The 18,277-nt window shown below is 39.3% G+C and overlaps 1 protein-coding gene across 1 annotated transcript; it reads right to left on the reverse strand.

The window, feature by feature from the left end:
• On the reverse strand, nt 1–12,049 carry TMEM175 (transmembrane protein 175). Its single transcript, XM_021550348.4, has 10 exons — nt 11,906–12,049; nt 11,662–11,700; nt 10,489–10,586; nt 9,666–9,717; nt 8,771–8,806; nt 7,326–7,409; nt 6,482–6,646; nt 5,131–5,209; nt 3,310–3,451; nt 1–2,753 (listed from the first exon to the last, which is right to left on the reverse strand). The coding sequence occupies exons 1-10, from the start codon at nt 12,023–12,025 to the stop codon at nt 2,090–2,092; spliced, it is 1,479 nt and encodes a 492-aa protein (XP_021406023.1). The 5' UTR covers nt 12,026–12,049; the 3' UTR covers nt 1–2,089.
• Nucleotides 12,050–18,277: the final 6,228 nt, after the last annotated feature.

Raw genomic sequence — 18,277 nt, forward strand, 5'->3', positions numbered from 1 at the left:
TTGGGGGGGAACGAGATGGTTTTATTCCATGAGCCCCAAGACCCCGGCGGGCGGGGGGGCAAAGGTTTTATACAGAACTCAGGAGGACGGGTGTAGGAACAGTAACCAATGAGGGAATAGCAGGGGAGGAGTTTAGGGCAGAACTAACATCTGGAAGCTGAGGAGGGGGCTAGAATGAATGACAGGGAAGGTTCTAGGGAAAGGGGCAGGGAAAGGGAGGATTGGGGGGGGGGGAAACAGATATTAAACAAATATTAAATGAAAGAAAAACACACCACCGCAAAACTCCTTGGCTAGATTCTGTTTTTGGGTTTCATTCTCTTCAGGTACCATGAAAAGTAGAATCAACATTTCTTTACATCACATTAAAAACATTTTAGTGTTTTGTAAAAAAATCTCAAAACTGCTGAGGTTGGAAGGGGCCTTGGTGATCTGGTAGGAAAAACCCATCTAACATAATTTTAATCATAGACATCAACCATAAAGTTCACCCACAGAGAAGAAATAAATGGCTTGAAGTTTTGTTTCTTCACTGATTGCAATTTATTACAAATACACATATTCACTACTTAATATGTGTCTGCTGCACATTAGAAACAAAACCATACAGAACAAAAGTGCTTTTATTAGTATCAGAAAAACTGCTATACACAACACAATGGAAGTAATTTAACCATAACTAGGTATAAATCCCCTTGTATAGCTGAACATACTCTTCACAAGAAGTATGAAATATTCACAATGACATATTCGGTATCAAGGTGCTTCAAAACAAAAGCACAAGTGCTTTCAAGGCTGATCTCAACTGAAACAAAATTATTTGTTTTTCACCTATAATTTCTTTAGGCATATTTTGCCACTTTTTTTTTAATGATGAACAACAAAATTCCCCAAATGCCTTTAATTACGGCATTAAAGTTGTCAGGCACTAAGATAATTCAAGATACAAATTAATTGCTCTGCCAAAAGGAAATGTAATGGCTTCTAGGGCAGCCAAAGCTTAGATGATTTGAAAAACACAATACTTATCCAGCTTCATGTAAGTGTAAACAAAAATATTCAACATTATCATGGACAGGAATATCTAGGGGTTAGTTTACTCTGCTTTCTTCCTGAGACTCAGAAATCTGTGGGATCCCTTAGTTGTCCACAACTCAGGAGAAAGCTCAACTCCCTTACCTGATGTGGAACTCTCACACATTGCAGTCTCATTGCAGTCTTCAAGGAGAGTTCCTTCAATATGATACAGTGCCTTCTAAATAACAGAAGAATGTTCCACTGACAGACAAAAGCCAGACTCAAAAAGCCTGAGAAATTAAAACTTCAGGCAAGAAGCTTCTGCAGAGCAGAAAAACCCTTATGTCTAATCACAGAGCTCTTTTCCCTCAGAAAACATCAGAGCTAGTTGAAACTTGGATGCAAAGCCACATGAATCCTCATTTGTTACATCCTTTTAAAAAAAAGAATAGATATGGCCAAAGAACTTGTGTTCAGATGGCTTGGAAGACTGCTATCACAATTGCAACTCCCATCTAAACTTGCAATCAAACACAGATTTCCAACTGTTATTCCCTGTTTGTGACTATGCACAACAGACCATTGAAAAAAAAAATTAAAAATTTAACATTGAAAAAACTTAAAATAAAAAAAAAGGAAACCAGTGACTTGTATGAACATATGTTGTACTATGATGTACCACCCAGAAATCCAGATGTTTCCATGCCTCACTCTCTCTTACATAGAGGCTTAACCAACTTCTGTGTTTGGCTGTGTTTGGCTGCCATTTTGCTGGGTATCTGTGCACTTCTTAATCCATCGTTGCTGCAATTACATGTCAAGCAGCATTTTTTCCTGTAAGGCAATCCTAAAAGAAGGGGAATATGCTTTTCTTTGCACTCCCTCTTTAACCAGTGTTTTCAATAGCAGATTTTGGAAAAAGGGTCTCAAGCATGGCCAGCTTAAACAAAAATATGCTCCAGTTATGGTCAATACAGGCTTTGGTTTACATCAATATAATCCACACACAAATATAATGCGAGTCAGAGAAGCTGAAATTGATCTCGTAACTTCACATGCATTGTGCGGAAATTTAGGACAGTGTTTCATTTGGAGACAAACATGCCTCCTCTTCTTCTAACAATACAATCTTCCGTCTGGAGAGAGACATCACAGACTTTATGGCAGTTAAAGAAATCCTAACAAAAATGCGCAAGGCAAGGAAAGCAAACGGGATTACGATCTGCATAAGATGGAAAATTGCTGTGCTAAATTCACTTAACAAGCAAGTTAGGAAGAAGGCCCCCAGGCTTACGCAAGGGTACAGAGCCAGCTTGGCAAACATGAAGGCGTGCTCCTTGCCACCATATCTAGCAAAGGCATGCAAAGTTTCCTCTTCATTGAGAAGGGCTGTAGTCCATATTGCAAACTGAAATATGCTGGCAAAGAAAGTGATAACGCAGCTGACCTGAATGGCTTCTATTTCATTATGAGACTTTTCTGCAAATTCACTGGTCAGCTGGTAAGCTAGTGGAAGCCCACCAATGAAAGCCAATGAAAGTATGTTGAGCAGTCCCATTAATCGGGTAGCTTTTGTTACATAAAGGAAAAGAGAGTGATGGACAAACCACAGGAGACCAATTGTAACAAATGAGCCGAAGTAAGCAAGGTAGTTTGGCCCATATTCACTTAAAGCTTCAAGAAGACTGCCATGGAACTTCTCCTCAACTTCTCTGGGATCTGGAACATTGTCTTCACTGTGGAGAGAAAAATTACTTTACTTTGCATATTACTGTTATAAAAACACATTTGAAGCAAGGCTCAATTATGCTGCTTTACTTTGAGAAAGTAGTGAAAATCAGGAATCTACTCTGTACTTCTCTAATTTATTATTTAGAAACAGTGTTCAAATAACAGCTCTGCAAAGAAATTACATATAAAAGGAAATCTTAATGCAGGTTGGCACTCCTTTGGGTTAATAAAATTGCTACACTGACTAAACAGCTTTTACTGATAAAGAGCTTTCATCTGAAAACATAACTAAACAAAAAAGGAAGCTTTGTTCTTCAAGACTCTACACCCCAACACGTATTACACACACTGATGATCATTACTGCTGGAATGGATGTGTTCTTAGAAGTATCTTTGGTTTGTGCTCTGTGTCCTTCCAGAAAATCGTATTTTAAGGTAACCACTGCAGATTTTGGAAGTCAAACACAATGTCTGATTAATTTTATTTCCTCAAATATTACATACAAACAAAATTTCATATATTTAACAAGACGAAGTGTAAGAACCAGTACAAAGTCTTACCATATATCCAAAATGAGCAGGGTTGCTACAATGGCATAGACCCCATCACTGAATGCTTCTACTCGTTCCTTACTCAGAGGCTCACTGAGGTAAAAAGTGAAGGTTTCTAAGCTATGATGTTCTTCCTCTTCACCTCTCTGACCTGGAAACAAATCCAGAGGCTTAATCATGAAAAGAAGTGTAAAATAAGGTAGTTCAACAACCTACTGTGACCTCCTTTTTTCTCCATCTGCCTAAACTTTTCTTTAGACAAAAGGATGCCAGTCATCCACACGTCAGTCACTCCACTTTTTTTGGCATATGTGCCTCTCTCTGAAATTTATGTTTCATTCAAGACAAGTGCTTTAGGAACAACAAAAAAAACAAAAGCTCTTTCCTTTAAACTATATGGCAAACTATTTCCACTAAGTGAATAATGACTCAAAGCTGTAATTGAACAAAACAAATCAGCATCTCAGGAAGCCCTAACATAGAGGCCCTACTAACTAGTAGGGCCTCTATGACAACTTGGAGAACTTAGACTACATGGCAATTAAACCTGTCTTGAAAAAAACCATGGGGGCTGAACTGGGATATCGAATAACCTCACTTAAAATACTGAAGCCTTTTGTCAAAAGGTGTAGCTTTAATAGGAAATGTTGGACACCTCTCTAAAGAGTGAACTCAGAACTGCCTAGCTAGCCAAAATACACTGCTTCAGGTATATAGACTGGACAAAGAAAAAGGTTAAGGTTCCATGGGAATGCAGAGCAGGTGTAATCACAAGAAATTCAATAAAGTAGTATTTCAGCCATCTGACAGGGTGAGAGGTAGAGACATGACCTGACTACAAACCACAGCGGCCACATCACAATAAACATGGACAATATTTGTATGTGTTTATTCTCAGGCTCTGAGAGTCTGGCTTCATCCTTTCAGAGCACTTCTGCCTCCCTGTTATTCGTGCCACATGGGGGAGTTAAAAAGTATGCTCATATTTGCACTGGACTTGTACAGACTTGTACTAGTCTGAATAGCAGCAGTAGAAGTACAAAGCTGTTATTCTTCTGACCCAGTTTGGGAACATCTGTTCCAAAGACATTATCTGTTCAGTGGTTTTGTAGTCCCTCTCAGAGGGCCACTGCACCTTTCCAGCCAATAGGTTGCATGATATCCCCTGCTCCTTTTATTTTATCAACAGCAACCTCTTTCTCAGCAGGATTTAAGAGCAGCTCAGCTTGCTATGGTTGTGCAACTTACTCCTGACACAAGGAGGGCAGAAAGCACATAAGGGAAGGAACCATGTGTTTAGGCTAGCTTAAGACATGTGTGAAGCCACCTCTTTGGTTGATAGCAGTTAGATTAATGAAATGTAATACCCTGAACAGTCAACTGTTGTGAGAAAGTTTGATTTACAGATGCAGTGCTTGCCTGTTTGAAAAGGTGTGACTATTCAGCATTGTGAGGAAGGAAGTGATAAAAGCATAGAGCTTGCTTCCTTATTTTCTTCCATCTCCACGCCCCCTCTTGAGGAGGGAAACGGGATAGATGGCCTGCAGCTGTCATTCATACACCAAGGTGTGTTTGCATGCACTCACATTATCAGAACAAATCAGAAAGGTTTTGCACTTTAAATGTGTTGTGCCTTACACAAATCTCATTACAATTATGGGAAATTAGGAAGCAAGGGAGAAACTGTTTAGAAGCACATAAATAAATCCTAAAATCACTATACTCCAAGACCAAAAATGAAAGCAGAACTGAAATTACTTCGTTCTGGGCTGTTTGCATAACATGTTGACAACCTAATCTGAACATATGCCTAAGAATTTTGTTACTCACCAAGAATTTTGGTTTTACACCATGTAATTAACCGAGAGAGATGCGGAAAAACGATTACAAGTCCAAGAAGTACGTAAGACTGTTGGAGAAGAAGATGAACAGTTTAAATATAGTTACCAAAATATAAATCACCTACCAGATTTAATATGAAACTATAACTCTCAATCTTAGAACTAATAACATTGAGAAAAAGAAATCTTGACTTTCAAAGAGAACAAGGCTCAGTAGAAATGCTCATGAACTTCCTAAATATTGCATGTGGAATCAAATACTGCTTTTTCCTAGTTAATTTAGTACCACCAATAAAGCAAACTAAAACAAGTAGGGAAATAATTCTCCTGACAAAAAGTGCAGGAATAACTGCTTTGGAAGTTGAAGAATTATTCCACATAATCCTTACGGGTTCTTCCAATTAACAATATTCTAAGATTCTACTATTTGTGTCACAAAAATACATTGGTGGGTCCTAAGTGGTTCACAGGCTTTGCACAGGTCTAAGCATAGGAGCAACTTGGAGACTTATTTCACCATTGTTGATATTAAAAACAAACAGTGAACAGCGTGAGGAAGGAAAGGAAAACATATTTTCACATAAAACTACATCTTTTCATGTTTAGATTCATAACTGCTCCTTTCATCAAGAGCAACCTGATTATTCACTTGAGGATTATTTAAAACTTGAGGATTATTTAAATACTGACAATTCCTGTGGAATCCTTCTCAAAATCCTTCAGTTAAATCCATCTTTTCCTAAAGAACAAAAGGAATGGAAGCTCAGGATACATTCAAAAACTAGTTCTGAGTAGGGGCTCTAGAAAAGAGTTAAAGCTATTAATAAAGTAAGAGCAACTCATTGACATCAAATAAAGACAGAAGAGGCTATGTAAAAGCAGTCCTTAGCCAAAACTATTTGTTTTGAGATGCAGGTGAGCATCTCCCTTCTCTATTTGCTCTTACACCCTAAGTTAGTGCAGCAATTGCATTCACTTTTCTTCAGTTTGTTCAACATGTGTTCCATTTCACATTCCAATTCTCCATATTACCTCAACTACCTCTGATTCATAAGACCCTAACACAGAGTTTAGAAGACCTGCTTAAAACAAAAAAAAACAAGCAGGCATAGCAAGTAACATTTTAGCAGAATATTCTTTTTACACTATACAAACTCATGGATCAAGTTACAGGTTGATACATATGCTTAAATACATTCAGTGCAAAAAATAACACTCTAGAACTCACAATTGAGAAAGTGTGCATAATTAATATAGACATTACTATTTTCATACACAGTCCTGAAGACAGCTAATACAAACTGTCGCATCAAAGTTTTCTGTTAACCAAGAGAACTTACCAAAGGAATAAAGAAAAAAGAAAAGATGGCTGCTAAAAAGCATAAAATTGGTCCTCTTAGAATAATCTTTAAGATATGACGTTTATAGAAATTCTGATTTTCAGACTCCTGTATCTGTTGATTCAGTAAGTGTGGATGATAGAATCCATATGCTACTATCACAGCCTGCAAGGAAAAGAGCATTACTGAACTTATTATATATAAATATAAACTTATTATATATAAATATAAATATATATAACTTATTATATGTATAAATTTCAAACGTAAGACATAGAATTATAAATCAACACATTCCAAAACACTTTCAAGCTTACTCTTCACTCCCATATGGAAAGTTGGTCCTAGAAACTCTGAGATTTGACAACACACTGCATGTGAAGATTTTAGTCTCCTCTGCAGAGTCTGTCATGACATTTGATCCTTGATGAAGAGGAACGAAGACCTCTATAGTGAGCAACTGAAAGCAACAAAGCACTGCAGCAGGAGGAAAGTACTGCTGGACTTGAGACTGAAAGCCTGTGTTCCCTCACCCACTGCTGCATGGCTCACAAAAACATCAGCAGCAAAACTCAATTGTTCTTTCCCCAAGGCATTTTCAAAAAGAGTGGGAAAGGAATTCTGTGAACATTGCGACCAGATGATTTACTTGTATAAAACAGCTTCATGGGACAGTGAAGCTTACATACAGGTACTGTATTATCATCAATGGGCATAACTTTGAAACAGAATGCTATATAAATAACATATTTAGCAATTTATGCCAGTCACTAAGAAGCTTAATTTAAGTACTACAAAAGAGAGTCTATGTAAAAGTGAACATGTAAATGGATAGCTCCAATACCTGTATAAGGCCAATGACAACAGCACAGACACTGAACAGGAAGATGCCAAAAGGTACCCCTGGGAAGGAGGCCATTAAGGAAAACTGTCAAAATATCAACAAGATCATATATTTAATTAAGAAGCAATGCAGGAACAACAGTAGAGAAATAGAAGCACTCTTCATTCAATATTGAAAATATTCATAAATCAACATACTAATTTCCAATTCATCATAATGGCATTAAATGCTATTTCTAGCCACAAATACATGCATGCATCCCAACCAAAGGCATCTGGAGAGATGGTTTTTCTCTGCCATTGACAGTGCTAAACCTTAGCCACTTTGGCACTGTGCCTCCATAATAATTAGAGAGTGGCTTGTACCTGAGCATAAAGCTTAACTGGTTTTGGTTGACATGATGCCATACGTGTGAAAATTCTTGATATTAGGAAAGCTTTTTGAATCTTTTATTTTGTCTACTTCCATGGCTCCCTGTTGTATTAATTTCTGCAGCTTCTTTAGGGGAGGATAAAAAAGGGGGAAAAAAAAGCAAAGCAGGGTTGTTAAGGTAACATGGACAGCTTTCCAAAAATAATTTCAGCTTCAAGGCAAAATGAAAAGCATGTTTTCTTGCTGATAAAGATTGTCTTACTGACCACAGCCTTATTTTGCAACTAAATATAAGACACATATCCACAGAGAAACAGGTGCCTGTCTTACACATACAACAGTCAAGAAGCAACTGTTTTGTTCTGTTAATAAGGTATTCATTTGCAAATATTCTTTTGAAGTCATATGACCAAAAATTATGCAGATTTTAAACACAAGCCCTCAACTGCCAGAATCAACCTTGCAGAGCAAATCAGAAGTGACAGCACAAACTAGGGCTAAATTACAAAAGGAAATATAAGGAGGAGTTTGAAACACAAACACACAGGAGTTTTATTTATTTTACCAAAATTGTTATCAGATACCCTGACCTTCTTCAATACAGTTGCTTTTTTAAAAGAAATCATGGGAAATTTTTTACCCTGAGGGTGGTAAAATGTTGGCACAGTGGCATAGTTGCCCAGTCCCTCGAGACATACAATGGGAGATGGATGGGGCTTCGAGAAATTTCATCTAGCTGAAGATGTTCCTGATCTTTGCAGGGGTTGGACTATATGACCTTTAATGACACCTTCCAACCCAAACTATTCTATGATATCGTGACTTTCCATAACTGTAATTTTTGTTTTTAGAATGCCCATTTTCTGCCAGGTCTAAAACATGAAGTATTTAAAAGTTCTAAAATAGCTTAATGAATTTTAAAGAAGCAACACTTAAGTATGACAATGGATTCAGTGTTTATACTATAACAACACTTTCCTGGGTTTCTGAATACTTTGGTAAAATCTTTCCAAATAAAGGAAGAAACAAACAATGTAATTTAAATAAATGTCAGATTTTAGAAAACTACTTACTGTATATGGCAAGAAGGTTATGATCATCATACAAGCCTAAAACAGAAAAAAAGCATTTTGAACCGCTATGTATTTTCTGAACACATCTTCAATGTGTTTGCTTTTGTATTTTACAAGGAGATCAAATGCTTGTGCTGCATAATTAAAAATACCCACATTTCTAAAGTTGCTGAGTTTTGACTACATCTTCCATGTTCTTTATACACATCTTCCATGTTCTCTATGCAAATTGTACAAGCTTATTGTAGAAAACACTACTATTTTCTGTGTCTACCAATACCCCAGGTAAAAGTTTTGCTATGATTTTTAAGAGACTTCTTTCTAAAGTAGCAATGCTAAATATACCACAGGTATATTTCCAAACAGGTTTTTCTGATTTGTCAAGAACATTAATAGCTGATTCTAAGTATTTCACATCTAAAAAAGCAAAATTAAAAAACTCAATCCAACAAACAAAAGCATAAAGAAACACATTGCTTTGAAATCTACATTAGGTAAGAATCAGATGTCTTAGGCTATTCTTCTAAAATAATTTCCTCTAGTTTTATCTCATGGAGTTCCAACATTGCTTTTATTAACCAAATTAGAATAACTGTTTGGTTGCATACTTTCAGAGAACAGAGTTTAAAACAACATTGCAAAATACTCAGTTCCTTCAGATGAACTTCAGACTAACCTGCTGCAGAGCTTCTTTTGGTTTACAGTAAAACATTTGCAAGTTAAAAGCAAGTTATTTATCAATCAGTCACAGTGAAACTAAAGATTTTTGTATGTTCCTGACTTGGAAATATGTCAGAGTTACAATATTTAATGTAGAAACTTTTGGATATTCACAGACACACTTAAGTGGCCTGTAACTGCTTGCTAACCATTCAGCTTGTCTGACAAGACTCACCAGATTTAGAAGAGCCAGAACATCATCTATATGTTCTATCACCTGAAACAACCTGTCAAGGCAAGGCAAGGTAAGGTTATCATGAATAAGACAACTCACAAAATATATTTTACAACATTACATATAAATTGTATATTTATGATAGTATGGGGGAACCCAATGTCTTTTGCCACAGAATTAATACAAGTATTCCAGGTACCACCAAAACTCATATAGGTCAAATATGAAAGTAATTTGTTAGAAAAATCTTAAAAGCGAGATACAATCAAGTTCAATCATGGGACACTTATTAAGAACCTGATTTCTATTTGAATGGCAGAGTATTTTCTGCCCTGGTTTCAGTATGATGCCTGCATGACAATTTCTTTTTAACCACCAAGACATGACAGGTGGGACTGTCCACAGCTCTATAAAGTACAGAATCTGCAACAACTGACTTTGTGACAACTACTGCTGAAGACAGAGAGATAAGTTTTAGGCCAGCTGTACTATGTCAGTTCCTTTGTTATGGAACATGCAAGTTACAAATTAATGTTTTGGTTTTTTTTTTTCAGCAGAATTAGAAGTCTTATTCAATCTAGCCTTCGAGGTAGGATGAAAACTCTAAAAGATTTATAATGCTTGTTTTTCTCTGTAAGACGATGGCAGTGGTGTAAGAGTAGCTTTTCACTGCTAAAGGTAGCATTTATTTACAATAATTTTCTAATAGTACTCAACAAAAGACAATTCAGAGGTCTGTCAGCAAGACAGAAATACCTCAGAGACATGGTTATCTCCTGCACTTTTTAGCTTTTGACTTTAAATTTAAACACCATGTTCCTACCTTACATGAGCTGCCCATGCCACTGTGACTATTAAAAAGGTCATCAAGTAGACTGCAATTTTTGCTAGAAGAAGTTGCTGAACACTTTCACCTAATTTCTGAAACAGAAAGTGACACCCAAGGAAACAAAATATAAATGTTATATAACAAAATTATTACCAACATCTGAAAAATAGATATACTGTAATGTATTTTTGGAAAATGCATCCCAACAATGCAGTTCCCATACAACAATCTCTCTAGTATATTGCAGAGAAATCAGTTTATGAGGAACTTGTTAAGTAGGTTGAAATATGGCATTTGATGTATCAACACATCTCATCAATCTGTAAAAGGGCTTCCCAATGCTCTATTCACCTTGTTACTCATTTATGCAGTCTCTCATCACTGTTACTATAACAATGCACTGTCCAGAGGACTGGACACAATATGCCTCTTTTACTTTCACAGCACTGACTTCCACAGTAGAAGCATCGCAGAGGTTTCATGTGACAATTGTTAAAAAAGAGAAAGGAGAGGGCCTGACCTCAGCAAATTTTGAAAATACCACCACAATGCCTTAAACAGACTCACACTGTATATTTGCTGCATTACCAATATTATCTGAGCTTCTTAAACTAAGACTTAGGTCTATTTAAGAGTAGAAAAATAAATAATTATAAAAGAGAAAACCTGTAAACTTTCTCAAATTATCAATGTTTCCTAAAATCCCTGGGTATTATCAGAATTAATTTATTTTCTGTAGTCTTCTTTTTCCACTATAATTTATTCTAATTACATTTATTATGAACAGACTTTAAAACAAGCATTCAGATTGTGCTGTATAAGTGGCTTCTCTCAGTGATGGTGTATTACCAAGAAGACCAGATGCTTTCTGAAATGTTTTGGTCAGATGGGCAGTTCATCTCTCATAGAAAAGTAACTAGTTATAATCGATGGCCTACAAACATAGCTCATTCAGGCTGTATGTCACAACACCTGCACATAGCACAAATCTTAATCTAAAAGTTTTACGCCCAAAGTTCACCATCTCCTCGCCCTACGTGTAATTTCTGTTGGGTTTTATGTCGCTGCTTTTGAAAGCCTGCAACTCGAAATTAAAGCAGGGCGTGCTAAACGAGGCTGTCACATCTACTCGCGAGGACACGAGGAGCAGCGAACGCCGCGCGATACCTGGTCAGGATGTATTTTCGTGTGGGCCACCGGCAAAATCTGAAACAACAAAACGTTTCATTAGCGCGTGTCGAGCGTTTCAACAGCACCACACAACCCTCAGCCGCTCTCGGGTGGCCGGCACCGCCCCGACATGTCGCGACATGAGGGCGGGCGCGGACGGCACCGGCCCCGTGAGGGCGCGACCCGGGCAGCCGGCAGCTCCTCCGCCATCGCGCTCTGTCCCTCCCTCCCGGGCGCTCACCATCACGGTGGCGATGATGGACAGCAGCGCGTCGCTGTAGGCCAGCAGCCGGTGCGATGTCTGCGTGCTGCCGCCCGGCTCCAGCGCCGGGCCCGCGCCGCGCTCCCGCGGAGCCGCCATGGCCCCGCTGCGCTCGGCGGCGGCGCGTCCCCGCCCCGCGGAGGGCGGGAGCGGCGCGCGGCGGGCCCGCGGGGGCTTGGAACACCGACCGCGCCCTGAAAACGCCTTCCCGTTCACCTCTCCCATAGCGATTTCCGTTCTCCGTAATAATATCCTCTTTAAAAGGCCTTCCCGTTCACCTCTCCATTTTCCCACCCATTCTCCATAATAATTTCCTCTTTAAAAGGCCTTCCAGTTCACCTCTCCATTTTCCCATCCGTTCTCCATAATACTTTCCTCTTTAAAAGGCCTTCCAGTTCACCTCTCCGTTTTCCCATCCATTCTCCATAATACTTTCCTCTTTAAAAGGCCTTCCAGTTCACCTCTCCGTTTTCCCATAACAATTTCCGTTCTCCCTAATAATTTCCTCTTTAAAAGGCCTTCCAGTTCACCTCTCCCATAACAATTTCCGTTCTCCCTAATAATTTCCTCTTTAAAAGGCCTTCCCGTTCACCTCTCCATTTTCCCATCCGTTCTCCATAATAATTTCCTCTTTAAAAGGCCTTCCCGTTCACCTCTCCGTTTTCCCATCCATTCTCCATAATACTTTCCTCTTTAAAAGGCCTTCCCGTTCACCTCTCCGTTTTCCCATCCATTCTCCATAATAATTTCCTCTTTAAAAGGCCTTCCAGTTCACCTCTCTGTTTTCCCATAACAATTTCCATTCTCAATAATAATTTCCTCTTTAAAAGGCCTTCCAGTTCACCTCTCCGTTTTCCCATAACAATTTCCGTTCTCCATAATACTTTCCTCTTTAAAAGGCCTTCCAGTTCACTTCTCCCATAACAATTTCCGTTCTCCATAATAATTTCCTCTTTAAAAGGCCTTCCAGTTCACTTCTCCCATAACAATTTCCGTTCTCCATAATAATTTCCTCTTTAAAAGGCCTTCCCGTTCACCTCTCCGTTTTCCCATCCAGTCTCCATAATAATTTCCTCTTTAAAAGGCCTTCCTGTTCACCTCTCCGTTTTCCCATCCATTCTCCATAATACTTTCCTCTTTAAAAGTCCTTCCAGTTCACCTCTCCGTTTTCCCATAACAATTTCCGTTCTCCATAATAATTTCCTCTTTAAAAGGCCTTCCAGTTCACCTCTCCCATAACAATTTCCGTTTTCCATAATAATTTCCTCTTTAAAAGGCCTTCCAGTTCACCTCTCTGTTTTCCCATAACAATTTCCATTCTCCATAATAATTTCCTCTTTAAAAGGCCTTCCAGTTCGCCTCTCCGTTTTCCCGTAACAATTTCCGTTCTCCATAATAATTTCCTTTCCTGAATGCAATGAGGCTGACGGCGTGTTCTGCACAGGATGTGTCAGGAAACATCAAGAGGATAGGCAAAGGAAAGCCTCACTCTTACAGAAGCAATTGATATCCCTCAAACAAATTCCCTTTTTGAAATTGATAGTCAAAGGGTTTTAAAAATCACGGGGATTTAGGGTTAAAAGGAAAAGTAAGCTTAGTAGGCCCTGGAAAAATAAACACCCTAAGCATGAAGAACTTGTACTTGCTAGAACTGCACCTGTGGAGCTAGTACGTGATAAATGATATAATTGTTAGATGTGATGATTGTTTAGTAATTAAATATAATTACTGTTTAATCATGAGAATAATCATGGGAAACTGTGGTCAGGGACCTAAGAAACATCACGAGAAACTCATGTCCATGTATACAATAGAACGATATAAGTTTAATAATTAATATGTGAGTTATATAATGATAGAATATAAAATACGTTCAGCTCGAAAGCCATGTTGGAGTCAGATTTGGGTCTGGACCCCTGATTCCCAGAGCTCTTAATAAAAGCACCTGCATATAATCATATCCCGTGATTATGTGTGTTCCGGAACGCTAACAAAATGGGAAGAGCACGTCAGCGGTTGAGGGAGGTGATCCTGCCACTCTGTTCAACCCTGGTGAGGCACATCTGGAATGCTGTGTCCAAATCTGAGCTCAGTACAAGAGAGACATGTAGCTCCTGCAGCAGGTCCAGGGGAGGGTGACAGAGATGATGTTCAGCCTTGAGAAAAAGTGACTGAGAGGGGAACCTCAGGAATGTCTATAAATATCTAATGGGTTTGTGAAAAATGCGTATTTTATGATTGGCTATCGCAAATGTTACAATGAATATTATATGTGTGATGTTAGAAAGTTATGCTGTATTAATTCTCTTAAGTAGTGTAATAAATGTAGTTTTAGGTTACGACATAATGTTAAAATAGAAACTCTGTGATATAGAATTTGTTACAAGCTCAAACAGGAAGATGAGATAATCAAGAAACTCTTCACACAGAGATGTCAGTGAAGGGCGCCCATAAAGAGTTACAGCCTCCTTATCAGAAAAGACAAACATTCTTCCACCTTCTCTCCACTACCAAGATTAAGGAGAAGAGGTTGACAAAAACCAGAAAAGTTCTTAATTTGCAAGGAATTTATGCATCATGCACGAGATATATGAATATGCATCAGGCTATTACTTTTAAGGTTAGTCCTTTGCTCACAAGGCATGCTTTTTTGTGACTTAGTGTCCGAGAGCATCTGGACATCCATAATTCTTTGCTTTTTATTATCTTGTAATTGTCCTAACTCTAATTTTTATTACTCTAATTGTATTACTATTTTTATAATAATTTTATTGTTGTTAAACTTCTAAAAATTTTAAAAACCAAGCGATTGGCGTTTTTCATAGGTTGATGCCAAGATGATGGATATAGGCTCTTCTCTGTGGTGCCAAGCAGTAAGATGAGAGCCAGCAAGCAGAAAAGTGGCACCTGAGTATGAGGAAGAACATCTTTATTGTGTGGGTGATCACAAACAGGAACAGTGTGCCCAGAAAGATTGTTAGATGTCCCTCAGTGAAGATACTCAAGAACCATCTGGATGCAATCTTGTGCCATGGGGTCTAGAATAACCCTGCTTGAGCAGGGAAGTTGGACCAAATGACCTGCTGAGATTCCTTCCAACCTTAGGCATTTTGTGATTCTGTGATCTTGTGAAATAAAGACCTGTGGAACTACAGGCCAGTCAGTCTCACCTCTGTGCCTGCTGAAATCCCCATGAAAACTGTGGTAAAGCATATGGAAAATAAGGAGGTGGTTAGTGACAGCCAGTGTGGCTTCATTAAAAGCAAATCATGCCTGTTGAGTTTGGTGGCCTTCTGCAGTGGGGTTATACAGGTGATCGTTGTGGGGAGAGCTGACATTATCTACATGGACTTGTGCAAAGCATTTGCACCCAGTGGCTTGGGTTGAAGGGACATTAAAGACTGACTGTTTCAACCCCCCTGCAGTGGGCAGGGACACCTTTCACTAGACAATTGCTCAAATCCCATCCAACCTGGCCTTGAACACTTCAGGGATGGAGCATCAGCAGCTTCTCTGGGCAACCTGTTCCAGTGCCTCACCACCTTTATAGTAAAGAACTTCTTCTTCATACTTAACCTGAACCCCCACTTTGGTTTAGAGCCATTTGCTCTTGACATGTGACTGCATGCTCTTGCCCAAAGTCTCCATCTTTCTTGTAGTCTGCCTTTAGGTACTCAATGCTTCCATCTCTTTTCCAGGCTGAACCATTCCAATTTTCTCAGCCTTTCCCCATAGGAGAGGTGCTTCATCTCTCTAATCATCTTGGTGGCCCTTCTTTGGACTTAGTTCAACAGGTCCATGCCATTCCAGTGCTGAGGACCCCAGAGCTGGATGCAGGGTTCCAGGTGGGCTCTCACCAGAGCAGAGCAGAGCAGAGCAGAGCAAAGCAGAGCAGAGCAGAGCAGAGGGGCAGAATCTCCTCCCTCCCCTGCTGCCCACGCTGCTTTGGATGCAGCCCAGGACACATTTGGCTTTCTGGGCTGGGAGTTCTCATGACTGGGTCATGTCAAGCTTCTCATCCATTGTAATTGTCCTGGTCCAGGTGCAGCACCTTGAACTTGGTATTGTAAAACCTTACGAGATTCCCATGGGCCCACTTCTCCAGCCTATCCAGGTCCCTCTGGAAGATTTTCAGTCCTTCAGGTATGTCAACCACATCACTCAGCTGGGTGTGACCTGCAAATTTGCTGAGAGTGCACACAATCCCTTCATCTATATCACTAATGAAGATATTGGATAACACTGGTCCCAGTATGGACCCCTGAGGGACACCTCTTTTTACTGATGTCCATCAGGACTCTGAGCCATTGATCACTACCTTCTGGATGATCAATGGCTCAGTCCTGATGGACATCCGTGACAACCTCTGATACTGTATTTGGACATATTGGAAAAGGATGTATTTCTATGTGAACCCTTTGTGATCGTGTATTTGTAGATAATATTAACAGAGGTAAAAGTAGTCATTTGAATATTTGTGCTTGTATTTTTGTTAGAATTGTGTCCATAATTATCCAGGTCCTGTCTCATGTTACAGTTGTTATGACATGATGATTTACAACAACTGTTAAAACAGACCCATGGGAAATGGATAAAAGGCTCTGATCACTGTCTGTCATAATACATGTTAAATTAATAATGTCTTAGAATGGGTGAAGAAGGATGGAGAGCATCAGTGGTGGGACACCCTTTTCAGATGGTCGCTCACTGCTGTGGAAATTTTCAGTAGACTGTTTCACCCTGTTGTTCTTTTAATATTGAATACTTTAATAATAGTCAGGTATGTAAAAGCATGTGTAATGATCTATCAGCTACACATAACATCTGTATGGATGAAAATGGAAGGTGTTCAGGAGACAGATAAGGAATTGCCCTACTGGGATACCCCAAAAAATTGATTATGTGCAGGTGTGATGGAGGCTCTGAGTTTAAGGTGCAGCTGTAGCCATGATGCAAATAATGTAGGAATGAGACCTAAAACCATGAGATATGCTGGGAGATATTCAGTGAAAGGATTTTGTGGGTGTGATAGCCACCTGATGGGAGCAATAGGTCACCAGGCAGAGACTGGACCACTCTTATTGCTGGATAACCATTACACTGCAATCAGCATTGGAAGAAGGAGTGACACTAGTGTTTCTGTTCCATTTTTCTTAAACTCCGCAGTTTTTCTCTTTGTACTTCTCAATATCCCTCATTTATATATAAAGTGTCTGCTCTCCTCCACTGTTTAAAACAAAAGTAACGGGATACTTGACTACGGTCTCAACCCCACTTCTTCCAAAACTAGAAATGGGGATTTGAAACCCCCTGCCTCACAGACCAGTTTATGGGTTGGCTCTTCTCCCCAAGAAGACACCTCTTTAGTAAGATATCTACCTCCAGCTGCATCAGAGCATGTATCCAGGGGCACCTGGAACACTTTTACATACTCTATAGACTTATATTTCCTAGGTCTACTGCCTCTGTCACCAGAAATCTAACAGGAATCTACAACCTGTTTGTTGTGGTCTAGAAATGGTACTCCCCAACTCAGTTCCCCTACCCAGACTCTTCCAAATCACATGCAGTTGGCTTGGCTTCCCCTCCCTTTTCCCCCTCTGGGAATGGAGTTGAGAACTGAAGGCACAAAAGGTGAAAATTGTATTGAGACAAGACAAACTTGCTGGAAACAGCAATGAGATAAGGTATGATAATGAACAGGTAAAGAGGGTAATTTGCATGCAAACGTGCTCATCTTGGTTTGGGAGAATGAACAATGCATGACAGGTTCCACACACCAGCACACTTTTTGTTCCACCAAAAACAGATACCCTTCTTCCTGGAAGGGAGAAAGTCCCTTTTCCCCACTGCAGGCAATGACTTAAGGTGGTACCAAATAACACAATTCTTGGCCATGCCCCCTCCTGCTGATGCGGGCTGGAACCAGGACACCATTGTTTCTATAAACCACATGATTGGTTCATCTGTGTTTGTGAAAATTGTTTTTGAGCTCAACCAAACTTCCAGCACTGAATTAATGAACCAGATTGTGACTCTGGCATCGCTAATGTGGCCGGATTTCTGGTGTAGCCCATGCTATCTCTGCACCTGGGATCTCACTGAACATGACCAGAGTTACACTGCATTGTTGTTTACAATCAGAAATTAAGACCAGAAATGCACCCAGCCCCTCTGATCTCCCAGGACTAGTTGGAATGCCAGAGGGTTAATTTTCTGCCATATTTCTACAATATCAATACATACAGAAAAATTGACTTTTCATTGTATGCATTTTTTTCCTTTTATCTGCAAGGTTGTAACTGGAGCATACCCTACTAAGGAGTATTTGTTGAATGAGAATATTTTGTA

This window comes from Lonchura striata, chromosome Z, assembly GCF_050655825.1.
Source record: "Lonchura striata isolate lonStrDom1 chromosome Z, ASM5065582v1, whole genome shotgun sequence".
Lineage (NCBI taxonomy): Eukaryota > Metazoa > Chordata > Aves > Passeriformes > Estrildidae > Lonchura > Lonchura striata.